The 17147-nt window shown below is 36.3% G+C and overlaps 1 protein-coding gene across 1 annotated transcript in view; it reads right to left on the reverse strand.

Annotated features, from left to right (window-relative positions):
• LOC145991358 (sodium-coupled monocarboxylate transporter 1-like) overlaps positions 1 to 10848 on the reverse strand; it is a 166086-nt gene extending 155238 nt beyond the window's left edge. The window contains exon 1 of the mRNA XM_083127356.1: positions 10832 to 10848. Coding sequence (XP_082983482.1) covers positions 10832 to 10848 — 17 coding nt within the window. The remainder of the gene's footprint in view (positions 1 to 10831) is intronic.
• Between the last annotated feature and the right edge of the window lie 6299 nt (positions 10849 to 17147).

Genomic DNA, 17147 nt, shown 5'->3' on the forward strand with positions numbered 1-17147 from the left:
AACCTGAACAGCAGAATAAGAGAAATGGCAACTTGCTACCTGATAATATTAGGTGTCTTATTGTTGGGCCATCTGCTTGTGGTAAAACTACACTAATGGTTGATAATTTTTTATTGGCACCCAACTGGTTAGACTGGAAAAACAGGCACTTGTATGTCTTCTCTAAGAGCTTGGAACAATTAAAATATCAGCAGCTGATGAAGCTATATGATGGATTGGATATAGCCACTTTTGAACCAGATGTTAAGCCACTTCATGAATGTCTCGATAATTCTGTTGTTGTGTTTGATGACATTATACTGGATAATCAAAACAAGGTTAGAAATTTCTTTACACAGGGCCGACACAAAAACATTGATTGCTTCTACCTGGCACAGACTTTTTCTAAAATTCCGAAGCAGCTGATCCGAGACAACAGCAATTTTATATGTGTGTTTCATCAAGATCATACCAACCTCAAACACATACATGATGAATATGTAGGTGGGGACTTGAGCTACAATGATTTTTCCAAGTTTTGCAGTAGGTGCTGGAACCAGGACAGTTATGGGTTTGTCACAATTGATATGACAAGAACACCCAGTAGCGGCAAATACAGAAGTAAAATCAACGATTTTCTAGACGTAGAGACGTATATAAACAACCATGAAACGACCAATCATTAACGATCTTAAATTAAGAGATTATCTTGTAAAAAGATTCAAGGGATGGAAATCAGAGAACCGGGGAATTTATGAAAAACACAAACAAACAGAACAGCCTGTAATTGATGCTATTAATAATTTAGGTAAGAATATCAAAACTGTTACAGAGCAAAATCAAGATTTGATCACAGAGCTCGTACCTGTAGCTGCAAGGAACATATTAGATTATCCATTCACCCCACTTTCCAGTATTCATACACCTAGTCCTGTTGCTCCTAGAAGAATTGAAGCTACTCAGGATCCTATTGAATTGGGTCTTCTTGCTCAAAAATATTTAACCACACCTAAAGACAACAAAGATGAGGTGTTTGGTTTATATGCCGACACAGAGCTTGACGGCAGCATCATTCATAGAATTGGCAATTTTAGAGTAACATTTATGGGAGATGATATAATTGTATATTCAGAATCTCGTCTCGGAGAAAAAGGTGCTTTTGTTAAGTACACCGGAACACCTGGGTTGTGGGAACTGATGACTAGGAAAAGGCCTGGCAGCTATACAGATCAAGATTATGAGTATTACAAAGAAATATTAATAAAATCAGATGCTCTATACCAGAACAATGATCCCACACAAAAAAGGGTTAAGTCGAGCAGTGGGGCAAAATACAATAATTTAATCAAGCCCATATGGTCACAGATCAAGACTGGCAGTGGAATCAAACAATACAACACCCTGCCTAAAGAATTTGTGTGGGTTGATGATGTCAGGAAACTTGTAGATAGGTTATTGGTGATAGCTGGGGAGGAAAATGCTGGCAACCACAATTTTTACAATGAAAAGGTTGGAATTATGGACATGATAAGCACAAAATTGTCTAATTTTATAGTGAATGACCCTAAGGGGATTGGATATCTCATAAAAATTATTAATACTCTACCCCCCAAATTTTGGAATATTTCTGAGGGTCGGGGGCTTGTTAATGACATTATAAACAAGTTGCCACTTGAACTACACATTCCAGGCTATCAGTATTGTGGTCCCGGTACAAAATTGGATCATAGATTAAACAGAGGGGATCCTGGTGTAAATCCTTTAGATGCTGCTTGTAGAGACCATGACATAGCATACAACACACATTCTGATCTTGACAAGAGACATGTTGCAGACAAGAAATTAGAAGAGGCTGCATTTGGCAGATTTCTAAGCAAAGATGCTTCTTTGAGTGAAAAAATAGCAGCATTGGGGAACACCATAGCTATGAACACCAAACAAAAACTGGGGTGGGGGTTGTGAATATGTATATAATAAACCTACAATGAAGGCCAAGGGTGTTATGTATCAAATACCTTATGCAGGTCTCAAATCTCTTAAAACTATGGACAGTCTTTTAACCAAAAAGCAGCGGAAGAAAAAAGCTCTTGTATTGCCAAGGGCCATGGTATGAAATTGTTGCTTAGTACCCCTCAATTAAAAAAATTACAGCAATCAAGAAAAAAATCACATGTGGGGGGATTCATATTTACTATCCCTGCCATCTTAGCTGCTCTCGGGGCTGTAGGGAGCTTGGCTGGGGGATCAGCTGCCATAGCAAAAACAGTAATAGATGCCAAGAAAAATAAGGCAGAATTAGATGAGCAGAAGCGCCATAACCTGGCAATGGAGAAACAGGGCAAAGGTGTTAAGAGAGCCATGAATAAGTTTAAAAAAAAACAAGAGCCGCTTACAAACCAAGATATTGAAGCTTTAATCAAGCCACTGGGCATCAAAAATTTTAGAGGTGTGTACATGTCTGATTCTTTACCAGAACAACCACTCAACAAAGAGTGTGGCATTGTTAATTTGGATAAGTACAAAAATCAGGGCACTCACTGGATCTGTTATCTTAAATATTTAAAAAATGAGGCATTTGTGTTTGATTCATTTGGAGGTGTTCCACCTGAAAATTTAATAAAATATTTAAAATCAGCTAATCTTTATTACAATAATGCCCGTGTTCAAAACTTTAAAGATGTTAATTGCGGACATTTGTGTTTATCTGTTCTCAGATATATGTCTCAAATAAATAAACCATCAATTGAAAATTTTCAAAAAGCCTTGTGGTATCTGAAACATCATGGGGGTATTCCATCTCACCAGCCAAAATTCAATATTGAAACTCAAATTGCATGATGACATAGTGTATCCCAAAACAATAGCTCTCAGAGCATTTTACGGCATGTACTTGATACCTAATATTACGGACCACAACAACACAATTGCAGTAGGGGATCAAAAAATTGTCATCACTCCAGGGCAATATAATCTGTCCACTCTAAATGCTCAATTACCCAGAGGTATAGTGTTAAGTCAAAATTCTGTCACTCACAGAGTAGAGATTGTATCTGCTACAGAAACAGTGGATCTGGGTACTATAGGAGAGCTGTTAGGATTTGAGAACAACACAAAACTTGAAGTGGCCATCAAACACACTGCTATTAATATACCTAAATTCTTAGCCATAGAGACTCTAAATATTCACTGTAATGTGGCTGAGGGTATGATCACCAAATCAAATGGTATAGGCACTCACAAACAAACTGGCATCATTGCAACATTTAAACCTAATTCTGAATTTATGGAGCCCATCATCTACAATCCATCCCCAACATTATATTTTCCTGTGTGCCACAACAGAATAGATTACATTGAATTGATGGTCACTAATGAAAAAGAAGAATTAGTTGATTTTGCTGGAGCCACAACAACTGCAATCATAGAGATTAATATTTAAATAAAAATACATACAATGGAAAATATTGAGAGTTATGAGCTACAATCATTCCCCCCAAACAGGAGGACATTTGCAAATTTAAATCAACCCAACACAGAGATTGAGGTTGATCTTGATGTAGGGGATGGCTTTATACACCCTCACAGAGCAGATCTATACATCAAATTTGATGTTGTAAAGCTCGATGGAACAGATTATCCGGCAAATTCAAATATAAGATTGGTAGACAATTTTGTGCCGCATCTGTTCTCTGAAATTGAGATCAGAAAGCATGGCATTGTTATAAACAGAGTGGATTATCCCGGCATTACCTCCACAGCTTTGGCCACTCTAAAATTATCCAAAACCGAAGCTTCATACTACAAAATCGGTGGATTTGAGGCTGGTGATAAAATATTATCCAAGAACCACACAGTGCTGTTCCCCATGCGCCTATTGCCAGGATTCTTCTCGGATTACAAAGATATTATGTGGAAGGGCGGGTTAAGAATTACATTTAGAAGAGCTGCCAATGATAACAATGCTTTGATGAGGTACAGCACATTAAACCCTACAGGGGAAGCTCTGCCTAATACCTTACCAGATGCAGGAAAATGCCTTATTCAGACTATGGAGTTAAGAATCCCAGTTGTTGAATATGAGGCCAGTTATGCTCTTAAATACAAAGCTGATATAGTAAAAAATCCACAGATTCCTCTGCAATTTTACACATATCAATGCGTACAGAAGCCCGCATCTGGTACATATTATGAGTTTGATGCTACAAATTCATTCTCCAGTATTCAATATGACATGCCTGATTTTGTGGTGGTACTGTTTCAGACTGGGAGACACAATAATCAGGAAAAAAATTCAAGTAAATTTGATAACTGCAACATCAAGAACATATATCTTAAAAATGGCAGAAATGAGGTATTTCCTAGAGAAAATTATAATTTAGACATGTCCAAGGATGATTTCCTCAAATTATATGAGGCTTTTTCGGCTTTCAAGCGTGTCACTACTGGCAGTACTGACATGTATTACACACCAGATGAATTCAAAACACAGAGACCCATGTTTGTAATCAACACTTCAAAAAGGAAACAAGTTGTGGTGAATGACAGGACAAACATTAAAATTATCTGTGAATTCCACGAGGCTTTACCAGATGACACCATATGTAGCGTCATTCTCATAGGTGAAAAATCATATGTTTATGGTGTAAGAAATGAGAGAGTCACGGAGCAATTCTAGAGGAGCTCTGCATATTGCATTGTTTTAATAATAGATAAACAAATTGAACCTGGTATCCAGTTGAACTCAAACCGGAAGTAGACCGGAAGTGGACCGGAAGTGGACCGGAAGTGGACCGGAAGTGGACCGGAAGTAAATATGTGTGGGTGGGTGTGGGTGGGTGTGGGTGGGTGTAGGTGGGTGTGGCCTAGTTTTAAGTATGGCCCAAGAGGGGCATATTTTTAACAAATTTATGGACAACAATCTTACAGAAGTGCCTTTTGTAAGTGTAGACAAATCAATCTGAGGGGGGTTCGTACTTTCTCATGGAATCCATGAGGGCATTTTTTACAAAAATCTTGGATTAGACAAGATTCCACACTTGAGCAAAAAGCTCATATGGGCATGTTGAGCCTGTTTTAAGTGTAGCCAAATCTGCTTGAGGGGGGTTCGTACTTTCTCGAGTTTATAATACCACAAATACCACTACTCCAGTAACATATCATAAGACGACGTCTGCGATAATAAGCAGTGGCGTATTGTCTCAGTCATAGGAGCCCGGGCAACTTGACGTAGAATTAACTAAAATGCTCACAGATGGCAATCGATACGAAAATCCTCTCGTTCCATACCATTATAGCTACGCAGATTGTAAATGTACATTAGTGTAGTAGCTACAGTTATGAATCCAGGAGAACGATTCAGTTGCTCAACCAGGCTTACCCTTATTGTTACACAATACCTAAACAAACTTGATAATTAATTCATGACCTTCTTTTTACCAGTATTATTAGTTTTACATGTGATATTCAACATGTGACTTCCCACCAAATATTTTCATTAGGACCCCAAGCCCCAAGCCTCAATATGAAATTGAAATATGATCTGAGATAAATTTTCCACATTGTCTACACCTATTACGTTTTACATCAAAGGGGCCAAAAAACTCAGCAGGAGGTGGAGCCAAGGATCAATTGTCCCTTTGCCCTCAGGGCTAGTAGTCCATATTGCGTCGCGCAGTGTGTACAGCGTATACAATTCTCGAAGCGAAAATTCCTATCTAGGTATTTGCTTCTTCGAGTTATGGGATAGATGGAAGGATCCTTATGTGGGTCAATGTGAAGACAATGCAGTAGGTGGAAGAGGGTGCTTATGCAAATTATCCTAGCTGGATGATTTTTGCCTTAGCAAAGAGCATAGCGTCACTTACACCCCCTCACACACACTCTTAGGGCACTGATCTATTAAGAAAATGGTTCTTGTTTCATGAGAAAGTCTTTAAGCCTATCGAAAAGAAATGGCATCGTTAAAATTATGAATAATAATATTGAGGTCCAGTAACACCAAAATTAAACCCGTGTCTGTACGTCAAAAACATTTTTGGGGGGTGGGGGTGGGGGGGAAGGTCCTTCCAATCGGAATTTCACTGAGTGACACATTTTCAGTGAAAGAAGTCCCATCGCCGCTTTCTCTCAAGACTGGAGTCCTCTGCTGTTTCTTCACAGCACAATGCAATTGATCTTATAATATTAGGACACCATCGACAATCTAGAGGTCCAGTTCAACCCCCATAACTGAAATGATAAGTTTGCTTGAGTATATAACTCACTATTCGTATTGGAAGGCTATAGGAGTGGCTCTTACGTTGAGTCTTTGGGGCTGAGGGCGCATCCATCTCAAAGTCCAAAGAAGGAGTATTTACTAATCTCTAAACAATTTCCCCAAACAGTATTGTATTATAATATGTGTATTATATGTAATCTAATATAAAAGAAATGTTTCGAAAAATAATACAAAAGATCATGAACAATATATTTGGCTGTATAGTATGAAGCCTTCCTCCTCCTACAAAAAAAGAATCATGGCTGTGCCACTGCTTTGAATAAATAAAAATATTTCTAATTTCTTCTTCAAGTTATTTATCAGAGATTCAGACCACCCTGATTTAGTTTCGAGAAACTACTACACTGATATACAGCCTAAGTGGAGGACAAAAATGGGATATTTGCGTTACTCGATATTTTCTTTTTCACTAGAGGGGGCCCCTAATATTTTACTTGCATGGGGCCCCAGAGAACTGCCATACGCCACTGAGTGAATGTAAAGTTTTGAACACTATAGATGCATTACAAGATTAAAGCGATAGTCTTTATATTTATTAATAACATCACTTTTTTAAATATAATGTTTAGTGTTGGTATACTGTTTAATTTAAAGCATGTGAATTATTTGGATGATTTATTTCTATTAGCAATATTATCGTAATATGGATGTCCTGTATGCTGTAATAGTTGTACTAAGTATGCTTCACACCTTATCCAATAAAACAGAAAAATAAATAATATCAAATTCGCATTTCTAACTTCTTGTCGCAGGGCAATTTTACTTTCACAAATGAAATTTGCACTGACGATAAAATCCACGTAGTAGCTATGGATTACTAAAATAATTATATTTACCCTAATCAGAGGGAGTGAGTTCTTTGAAGAAAAACCTTATTTCTAGAGACAAGATTTTTAAAGAGAATTCGTTCTTCTTTCCAACACGAATCATGGAATAAATAACAACAGTGTTGATAATTATCTTCCACCAACAAAATTACATGGTGTTGACTTATTTTTCAGACTACATTCACTTTGTCCACCTTTTTAAAACATTTTCCTTTCTGGTCCACTTATTTTTCAGTTTTTCAACCTACATTCGCTTTTCTTTAAAAAAAATCCTTTGCCCATTTATTGACAACATATCAAAAATTTTGTACGACATATCTTCCCTTAATAAAACATGCAACAATTGTCAATTTGGTGCATCTTAGAGGAAATAAAGAACAATGTTGGAAGTAGGTTGCAGCTATTGTTGTAACAATGCGATCTAGGCTTAAGCAGTAACAGACGCATTGTAAGTGTCACACCTGTTGAGTTGAAAGTGGACTTATCTGCTAGATTTAGAATTTTATTGTGAAGTTTCTTAAAATAGTTTTATAGTAACCTTTAAAGGAGCAAGATATGTTCCAATTGCCAAAACAATATGACACTTTACAATCAGACTACTTGAAAGTCAAATATGACAGAAAGTTATCAAAAATGTGTAAATTCCTGTTACAACAATGCCAAATTTGTTGTATCCTGAGAGTAACAATGTTCCTTTGTGGAAAATTTTGATAACATAGCGCAATGTATCTTTTAGGATACAAAAACAGAATATATATATTTTAATTTATTCACGAAAAGAACATTTGGAAATTATTTTATTATTATATGCTATTGTTATAAAAAAATATAGCCACTGTACGTCAGTCAGTACGGCATCTGACTACCGTGCTAGATCCTCCGGTTTGAACCCCGGCAAGTGAGAACCGGCTTCTTTTCCACTTGTTCAAGTGGCTTCGGTGCACACCCAGTATGTTTGTCCTTTCGGGCAGTTTCTACATCTACCCCTAGTGCCCTATTTTGTCGTTTGGTGCAGTTTTTGTATCTATCCTTCGTGCCCCATCCTCTCCCCTGATCTAGATATCATCCTATCGGATATGAGTCAGTGAGCAAGTGGCGTCACAACAAAGGTGGTTGTGGTTCATATTCTAGTTGGCGGTGATGGAACATCTTCAAGAGATGGGTGACTCTTTTGTTCAATTAAAGTCGAAATATCTTTAGCGGATCATGGCAACCGACTTCCAAAAGTGAAACATGAGGACAACTAATATAGGATCACAGTGATTTGCAGTATCTTCACCTTCACTTGTAGAACTTCCCAAGTCAGATATTCTATGTCCGGTGGAATGATACTCATAATTTTTCCTGGCTTCTAAGAAACGTGCAAAGTTGAATTTTTTAAAAATATATAATGAATAATTCGAATTTGAAAAGTATTTTTGTACGCCTGTATGGTAATATAAAATTTGCCATTTCTGTAAGCATGTCCATTGAGGGTTCAACTCACTATCTTGCCATCAAAGGTTCTGGATTCAAATCCAAATCAGACACATCTGATCCTTTGAGAGTGTCCTTTTATAAATTCCATCTAATCATGAATCACATTCAGCACGGTAATTAGCCAATATTGTTTCATTTCCTTAACTTTCCAACAAATAAACGAAGAGTGAAACTTATGAAATAATAACATCAATTTATAATGTTTTAGTCATACAGAAAAGCTTATAAATTGTATAACATAATTGAAATTACGTATAGAATATAGTCGCGGATCATAAAATAGTTTTGAAGTAGGGAACTATTATTGAAAGATAGTGAAAATATAATATTATATGTGAAGAATATCACATATACTATGCATTACAATCTGGTCCCAAAATCAAATAATGCTAAAGTGGGCAATGTATCTTCTCGGATACATTCAATTTTCATTCCCCAAATTTAGCCAAATATAATACATAGATGTAACAATATTTTTTTATCTCTTACGTTTTACAGCAAATTTCTGTTAAATATTCAAAAAAAATACATGAAAACATTATACGGAAATTACAAATGAAATAAACCTGCATGCATGCTGAAGCATGCCTTATTTTTGTACTCCATCTTGCAGCAAATAGTATTCCATACTTCTTTGTATGTTATATATAAAAAACTCAAAAGATGTCACCAATAACCAGTATGAAACACTTTACAAGTATCTTTTAAGACCCATTGCCACTCCTGCGAGAAATCTCAAAATGCTGGCTCCTATGTTATATGTATCTTGAGAGATACATTTTGTATTTAGTGTCAGTGAAATGGTGAAGCAAGGTAAAAGTAGCAGCAAGCTATGGAATGTGGTAAGATGTTGCAACAAAGATTTCTAGATACAGATGGCTAGATTACTCGCTGTAGTTTACAAAAAAAAATGCAGTTTACTTTTGCAACTCACTGAAAATATTATTTTAAATGGAAGCTCAATATATACATTCACATATAGATGATTTGGTGTCTTAAGTCCACTTTATGCACAGTAAGGCTAATCGGACTGGACCTACAGTTTAAAGTGCGATCCAAACCACTATGAGCCTCCACCGGAACCCACCGAACCCAGTACCCTTTGATTACAAGGCAACAACGCTACCACTGCGCCATCGTGGAGGCACTTTACTTTACTACTTACGCAATTTAATGTATCACTTTTTACATGTGAATGGTATATATTGTGCTTTCATTTAAAACAATATTTTCAGTGGAGTGCAAAAATAAATTATAGTCCTTTTTTAATTTCCTTGTTTTCACAATAATATTTCCTTTTTTGTGTCCTTCTTATAGAAAAAAAATCCTTTGAAATCCGGTCGATACTTATTATATTCTCGTCCTGAACTTAGGAATTTCAAGCTAGCATTCTGTGATGTCTCGTGAAACAATAAATGAGTCGGTCACACGGCTGTAGCATGTTATTTGGTTTGCCTAGGTTGAATTTTCTATTTTAAGTTGTGTAAAAATTTGTTAAATATTCCAATTGTGCGTTTCATTATAAATCGTAGTGTAAGACCATATTTAAATAACTTTATATATTACATTTAACCAATCAATGTGATAGCATTCCGTTATTTCGAAAATTGAGCAATTTGAAAAATATGGTCCGTTTAACATGGTATTGTATTCAAATAAACATATATTATTTTGTATTCATTCAAACTATATAGGGGGGGGGGGTTATGAAAAATAACTTTGAGTCCGACTGTAATGCATGATTGATTGATTGATTGATTTAGTTTATTTTACTTCGCGTTTTGTGCCTCTTGGCTAATTTGCGAAGATGGGCATGAGTGATGAAATGATGAAATTGATGAATGGACATTCACAAACAACCAAGCTCGACCGGGATTCGAAACCGGGACCCTTGGCGTCGCAGCGCGATGTGCTAACCACTCGGCCACAGGATCGGGCCCCGACGGTAATGCATCCACGGTCTTGAGGTGATGGGCATCCCTGTTTAGGGAAGAGGGGTAGATTAAGTATAGTATTCAGCAGCCCTAAAGCTAAGAAGAAAGTTACTTTCAGTGGACATGCTGTCGCCATTAAGTACTTAATGCAAATTATATATGAGATGGTTTGAGACGACAAATGACATGATTGGGTGGACACATGACATGAGTTGTAGGGGGGGAGACATGACATGTTTTTTGGGGGAAGGGTTTGATGGGGTATGACAGAGTTGCTAATTCCACTTTTTAAAAACATTGATGTACATATTATATTTCTTATTATATTGACTCACCTGGCCATAAGGGACATGGCAGTCGGAAAGTATGACATACTCCGTCCAGCAAGAAAGAATTCTGTGGAGGTGTTATCTATTCTTTTGACGAAGCTATAGAAAACGCCAATAAATGTTGAGAAGAGAAGCATGGATACGAACAGAGAATAGTCTACAGCCCCGAACGTTGCGACATTGGAAACATCTTCGCACACGTGGTTTTCCATTGCTGAAAAAAACAAATTCTGAAAGTGTGGACCATAAGAATATTTTATGTGTTAATGTTAATGTTCATAGTGGTTAATTCTTTAAGTTCTGTTACATGGAAATACCTGGATATTTATGGTTGTTACGTGATTCGGGTGGTATGCAGAGGGGTAGGAGGAGATGAATGCCCCAAAACTGATCTCAGCAGCTTTGTAAGGTAGACGCATTTCGATCGAAAATAAGAAAACGTAGAAGGTTCTTACTTCTCACTTTCCATTATAAAACTTCCATTTGGCCAATTATGAGTCGCCAAACATGCTACTAAATTGCCATGATACTCTGCTGCCCGCATGGTAGGTGGATGTATTCAGAGACTGTGAGAATATTCTTTGTTTGGAGGTTCAAACTCTGACGAAGAATATGTGTATATACAGCTAATATTATTAGCCTCTATAAATCGAATTACTATACATTTTTTGGAATAGGTATAAGAGGTGCGATTGTTTTTATAAGTAGAAGGACGTTCAACATCTAAAAAACCGTCAAATATTTTTTCTGTTTGTTAGTTCCTCATTCGAATATCCACACTGTGAGTGTTAGCAATGATCTCTCATTCGTGTCATAATACATCCCTAACGTTGAAAATATTTCAGACTGAGAAATACTACGTTAAGGAATCAAGATGTAGACAAACTACCTGCTCGTAGACGGATTAAAATTTAGCTCCCCACACCGGTAGTCTACCTGTCAGGTTGCTACCTTTTAACCAAGTGGTCGCTGGTGGAGGCACATTTCATTAAGTGTTTCGGATTCCACTTCGAGCTGTAGGTCTCGTCCCGATTAGCCTCTGTGCATATAGTGGATTTTAATACAAATCCAAACAACTAAATACGTACATTCTAAATGAAATGTTTTATGGCTTAATTGTAACCCTATTGAGATAATAAATAATAATAAAAATCAACACTCTTGGGTAATTTTAATGCTCGTAGGCCTAGGCCTACATATTAATTAAATATCATTTATGAGGTTAGAAAATTATTTCTGCAGTACCGACATAAGTAGTAGCCCTGTTAGATTACAGCATGTGAAAGCAAAAGAGCTACAGTACATAAATATATACTTTCCATTTCTTGATAATTTGATTTCTAAATTAAAGGAAAGGTTTACTAAGGATAGTGGTGTGTTAATTGGAGTTGGGCGTTTCAATTCAAAATGACCGATTTTTTAAGTACGAAAAGCTACAAATTCTTGCCGCCAGTACTGTTGATATGGATAGTTTATAATCCGAATTAAAGCTTGTGCCTCGAGCCATGGCATGCTACGAGTCAGAAAGTAAACTCAAAATAACCCTTCAGCAGCTGCTCACAATTGTTGAAACATTCTAAATTACCTTTCACCAACTTTATAAGCTTTGTGTTATTGCAATGTGCTTACCCCACCAACAGTTGGATGTGAAAGAACATTTTTCTAGTTTGCGGCAAATAGTGTTACCTTCGTAATTGGTAACTGGAGATTGAGTGCTCTATCTATTCTCCCAACAGTTGTTAGTCCGTCAACCAGAACGAAACGCGCCAGTTCGGTCCACTCGAAAGACCAAGACCGTGCGTCGTCGCACAGCCGTTGCCTACAATGTCAGTTACTTATTTGCCTCGACTATTTACTCAGAACTTAGTTTACATACCTACTGGATTAATTCACTTAAATCTCTATCCACGCATAAATTATCCTCATTTCGGTGCTTGGCTTAACCGTCGTGATCGCACCCACGTTCCACTGACCACTGAGAATGTACATGCGGGTTACGATCAGTGATGTGCGTCTACGCGTAAACAACGATAATCTGCATTCTACACGTAGGCTATTTTATACACGTAGACGACGTAATCTATGTAAACAACATGACGAAATGTTGTACGTAACTTAGCAAAGGGAGCTGTTGAAGTAAAACAAAATTAGACTGCGTATCAATTGGCAATGTGTGAGAAGAAGCTTTCATAGTCTTGATATGATCCTCTCGAACCATATCAAAGATTCGGTCATATTTAATATTATTCTTAATTATTTTGCTTTTTATATTAACTATAAAACGTTATGAAAGATAGGATATTTAATAGTTGACCTAATGACATAATTCTGTCATTCGAGAAGTTTCGTGTTTGTTATTTGCAAGCTTCTTGAAAGCAAAATCTTTCATTGTTGACAATTAGTCAAAAATATGTTCTCAGTTTTAGAATCAAACTATTATGAAAGCCATAAGAGCTAAATTTCATTTGGAGTTATTAGTAATATAAGCCTTATGGACATTGGAAAGAAGTTTTTAAGAATGTGACAACTTTGTAGTAGAGAATATTATTGAAACTTCAAGGATTATAATTGTTGTTTTAGACATAAAAAAATGAACCTTATGGAACATACTGTTTAATCTTTAGAAAATTGCCATTATACACAAATTAGTTCTGAATATCACAGCTGTAGCTATGTTTAGCGTTTGTGTCACGGGAGGCGCTCTGTTTGACATGCGGGGGTATAAATACAGCTTCGGAACCTAATTCTGTGACATTTTCATCACCGACTCCGATGAATGAACATCTTAAATACTAAGCTTCCTTTATGAAAGGGTTCAAGAACTCAGTCTTCGTTCTCAAATTAGCTTAGAGACATAGTTATTCTGTCGTATGCGTAGGTTCGCCCTGTGGACATGCTAACATGTCACCATACGAAAGAATAAGTTAATATAAACTTTGTTTTGAAGTTTTCTGAAATTTTAAATAAAATCTTAGCAAAATAAAGTTAAATTTCGACTCACAACTTACTGTTATTCTGACGCATGGTTAGGTTCGCCCTGTAGACATGCTAACATGTCACCATGCGTCAGAATAAGTTAATTTACGATTCCTTTCAGCCTTTGTGATAATTCAGTTTGATTTCTTAGAAACTTATACGTAATATATTTTCTATTTTTGCATAAAGTAACAGGACTTAATGTTATTCTGCCGTATGAGTAGGTTCGCCCTGTGGGCATGCTAACATGCCATCATACGGAAGAATAAGTTGAGATTATTTCGCCTCCATGATTATTATTTATTGATCAGGTTATTCATTATTGATATCTGGCATGGTTAGGTTTTGCTCTGTGAACATGCTAACATGTTGCCATACCCGATATCAAGTCGATGTCTCTAATATTTTACGAATTATAGCAGTTTGTATTTCTACATATATCTTGAAGCCAGATCATAATGTCCAATTTATATTAAAATCGGAATCATTACTTAAAACCTTCGCTAGTCATGTCAAAGTTATGCTTCATTATGTCAAGGAGCGTTCATAAAGTTCCAAGCAAGGACCTGGTCGTTTTTATATAACTGATATGACAGCTTGATCCAAATTATGTAAATAAACTGGAAAAGTCGCGTAGATTTAATTATAAGAAGGAAATCTGTTCTGTCCTTTATTTATGGAGATCTGTAACTAAGATGTAAATTTAAAGAAGTATTTTGAAAATAAATCGTCTTCAGGAAAATAATTGCCCATAAAGAAGCCTACTGAAGACGCAGACCTTTTTTCAGAAACAGATGTTATTCATTTATAAAGTCTCCCTTTTCCATAGCTTGTCAAATGATTTAGTACATAACAGTTGAAGCTTCATATCCCATGCATTTCTATTACTATACCCGTACCTGAGTGGGGTCATAGTATCCCATTAGCCCACTGAATTAGCCGAGGTGAAGAAACAGACGAAATAGGATATTGAAAGGTGATTGAATGAAATAGGAAGGTAAAGATGAGGATGGACGCTTTGTCTTCGTGATTTCTTTTAATGCAATAGCTGCGATTGTATAGTTTTTCGAAGGCGATTTATGCTCGAGGACGCAGACGTCAGAGGGTGGCCTAAAGGTTCGAGAAAGGAACCGCCACGAAGCCTAGTTCAGTATGAGAGCAGCCCAAAGTGTCGCGATGGATGTTTCCGCTCACTTTTCTTCGTCTCCTTGGAAATTCAGAGCTGGCGATCGAGCGCAGGTGTCTCCCCAGCCATGCAGCTAAGCTATGATGATTTCAAAAGGATGGTATTTGTTTTATTTTGATTTTGAGCGTTTTTTCTCATCAGTTGTTATGTTTTCCTTCATAATTTTGGGTAACTCTATGCGTCGCTCTTCATATAGTCATTCACCTGTTGATATGTGCTGATAGGAATATTGGCAGCCGTGAAAGGACTCCCCTGGAATTGGAGGAAAGGAAATGAAGGGAGAGTGATGGCACCTTGCAGTCTTCCTTGCAAATTCGAACAATTTCTCACCTAGGAGAAAAAACATAACATAGGAAATATTCTAGTGTTTTATGAGAAAAATACTACTTTTGAGTCATGGCTGCCATCTATTGTTTTTTTTCATACAATTTATCTTCTTTCGTAGTTGATGAAAGAAGAGAAGAGAAATTTTTTTATAAATAGGAATGTTGTCAGTTCATTAGGAACCAATATAGTTGAAAATGTCACTTTCCTTTCATGAAAGCCTTGAAAATTAATTTTAATGTACTTTCGATTATCTACATAGTCTATGTAAACTACAACCCAATGTAATCTACCCATAGATTCCGTGTAGACAACGCATGTAGACGTAAACTTATAGTATACGGCACATCACTGGTTACGATGGAAGCAGAACCAAAATAATTGACGGACTTGTGAGCCAACAGCACCTCCACCCCGCTGGCCAGCTGCAGAGGAACACCTGTCAGGTCAGAAGCTCATCGCTAAACCGAATATTATTTATACACAATAATCATTAGTTATGTTTACTTATTACTTTTCAAAGAAACAAACTTTATCAATTAATGAGTCTATTTACAACTCAACTCGAAATAATCCAACTCCTAAATACTATAATACAAAAATAAATATTCTCGAATTGTACATAAACTGAAATTTTAAATTTTTGAATCATGGATGGAGTTCCTAAAATATACAAACTTCTGATCATGACATTTTAAACATATACAATTTACAGCTGAAGGTTCCAAAATATAATTACTTTACTTCAGTTATTTGGAATTAAATTGGATGCAGGAATTACCATCAAACGTAAGAGCACATTTTCATCTGCATGCCTGAGTCCATCAAAGATCTAAAATTGAATTACAATTACTCGGTTACACAACTGACCATATTACGAGTACAACAAGTTTACATAACGTGGAAGATCTTGCTTTAAATTCAATAAATTTACAAAAGGCTGAACCATACATATTCTTCGTAAAATTCCATATTTATGCCTTCATAATTCTTTTGCGCATGAGGTATACTACCCACTTAAGAGCCAACCTCAAGGACACTGGTGAGTGCTCAAGGTATACTACCCACTTAATAGCCAACCTTAACAGCACTGAATAACCACGAAAATAACACTTACATTATGCTACTATAGAATGCATGAGGTATACTACCCACTTAAGATCCAACCTCAAAAGCATTCATAACTATTAACAGGGGGAAAATCTCTACCCTTTACAATCCATCTTTGGTCACTTATATTACAAACGCATCTAGAGAATTCTCTCAAAATAGCAGGGCAACCAATCTCCATCCTTTACAAGCCATGGTTGGCTACTCGTATTACATATGCAGCTCTACAGATTTCACTTAGATAATTCCCTTTCATAACTTATTATATGCTGACAGAATAATCTGTGCGATGACAACCAATAAATGGAACCATTCGCTTTTACTTAATGACGCAAGTATTCACATTTTAACGGACTTGTTACTGAAAGTTCTTAACTTGCACCTTCTGAGCAAAGTGCTCTCAGTTTAATGCAACGACATAAATTTATTTACAGAACCTCCTGACCAGGAAAGCTCCGAAAGATTTAAGTTAAAGAATATTAAAATTCGAAATAAGATTTTCAACATGATAAGCGGATTGTAAATATTTGATTATTCCAGTTTAATTTTCATGATTTAAATGGAGTCACACTGACCAGCACTAACTCCAACAAAATTTATAAAAAGTAAATAATTTAAAATATAAAGGTTATATATATATATGAATTAAATATTTATAGACACGCGTTGTCCCCCCCTTAAGGACTGTACTGATCAGCACTAATCCTAAGGGTGGCTTCCTGAAAA

The sequence above is a fragment of the Lepisma saccharinum genome, chromosome 8 (assembly GCF_977018435.1).
Source record: "Lepisma saccharinum chromosome 8, izLepSacc3.1, whole genome shotgun sequence".
NCBI classification, from domain to species: Eukaryota; Metazoa; Arthropoda; class Insecta; order Zygentoma; family Lepismatidae; genus Lepisma; species Lepisma saccharinum.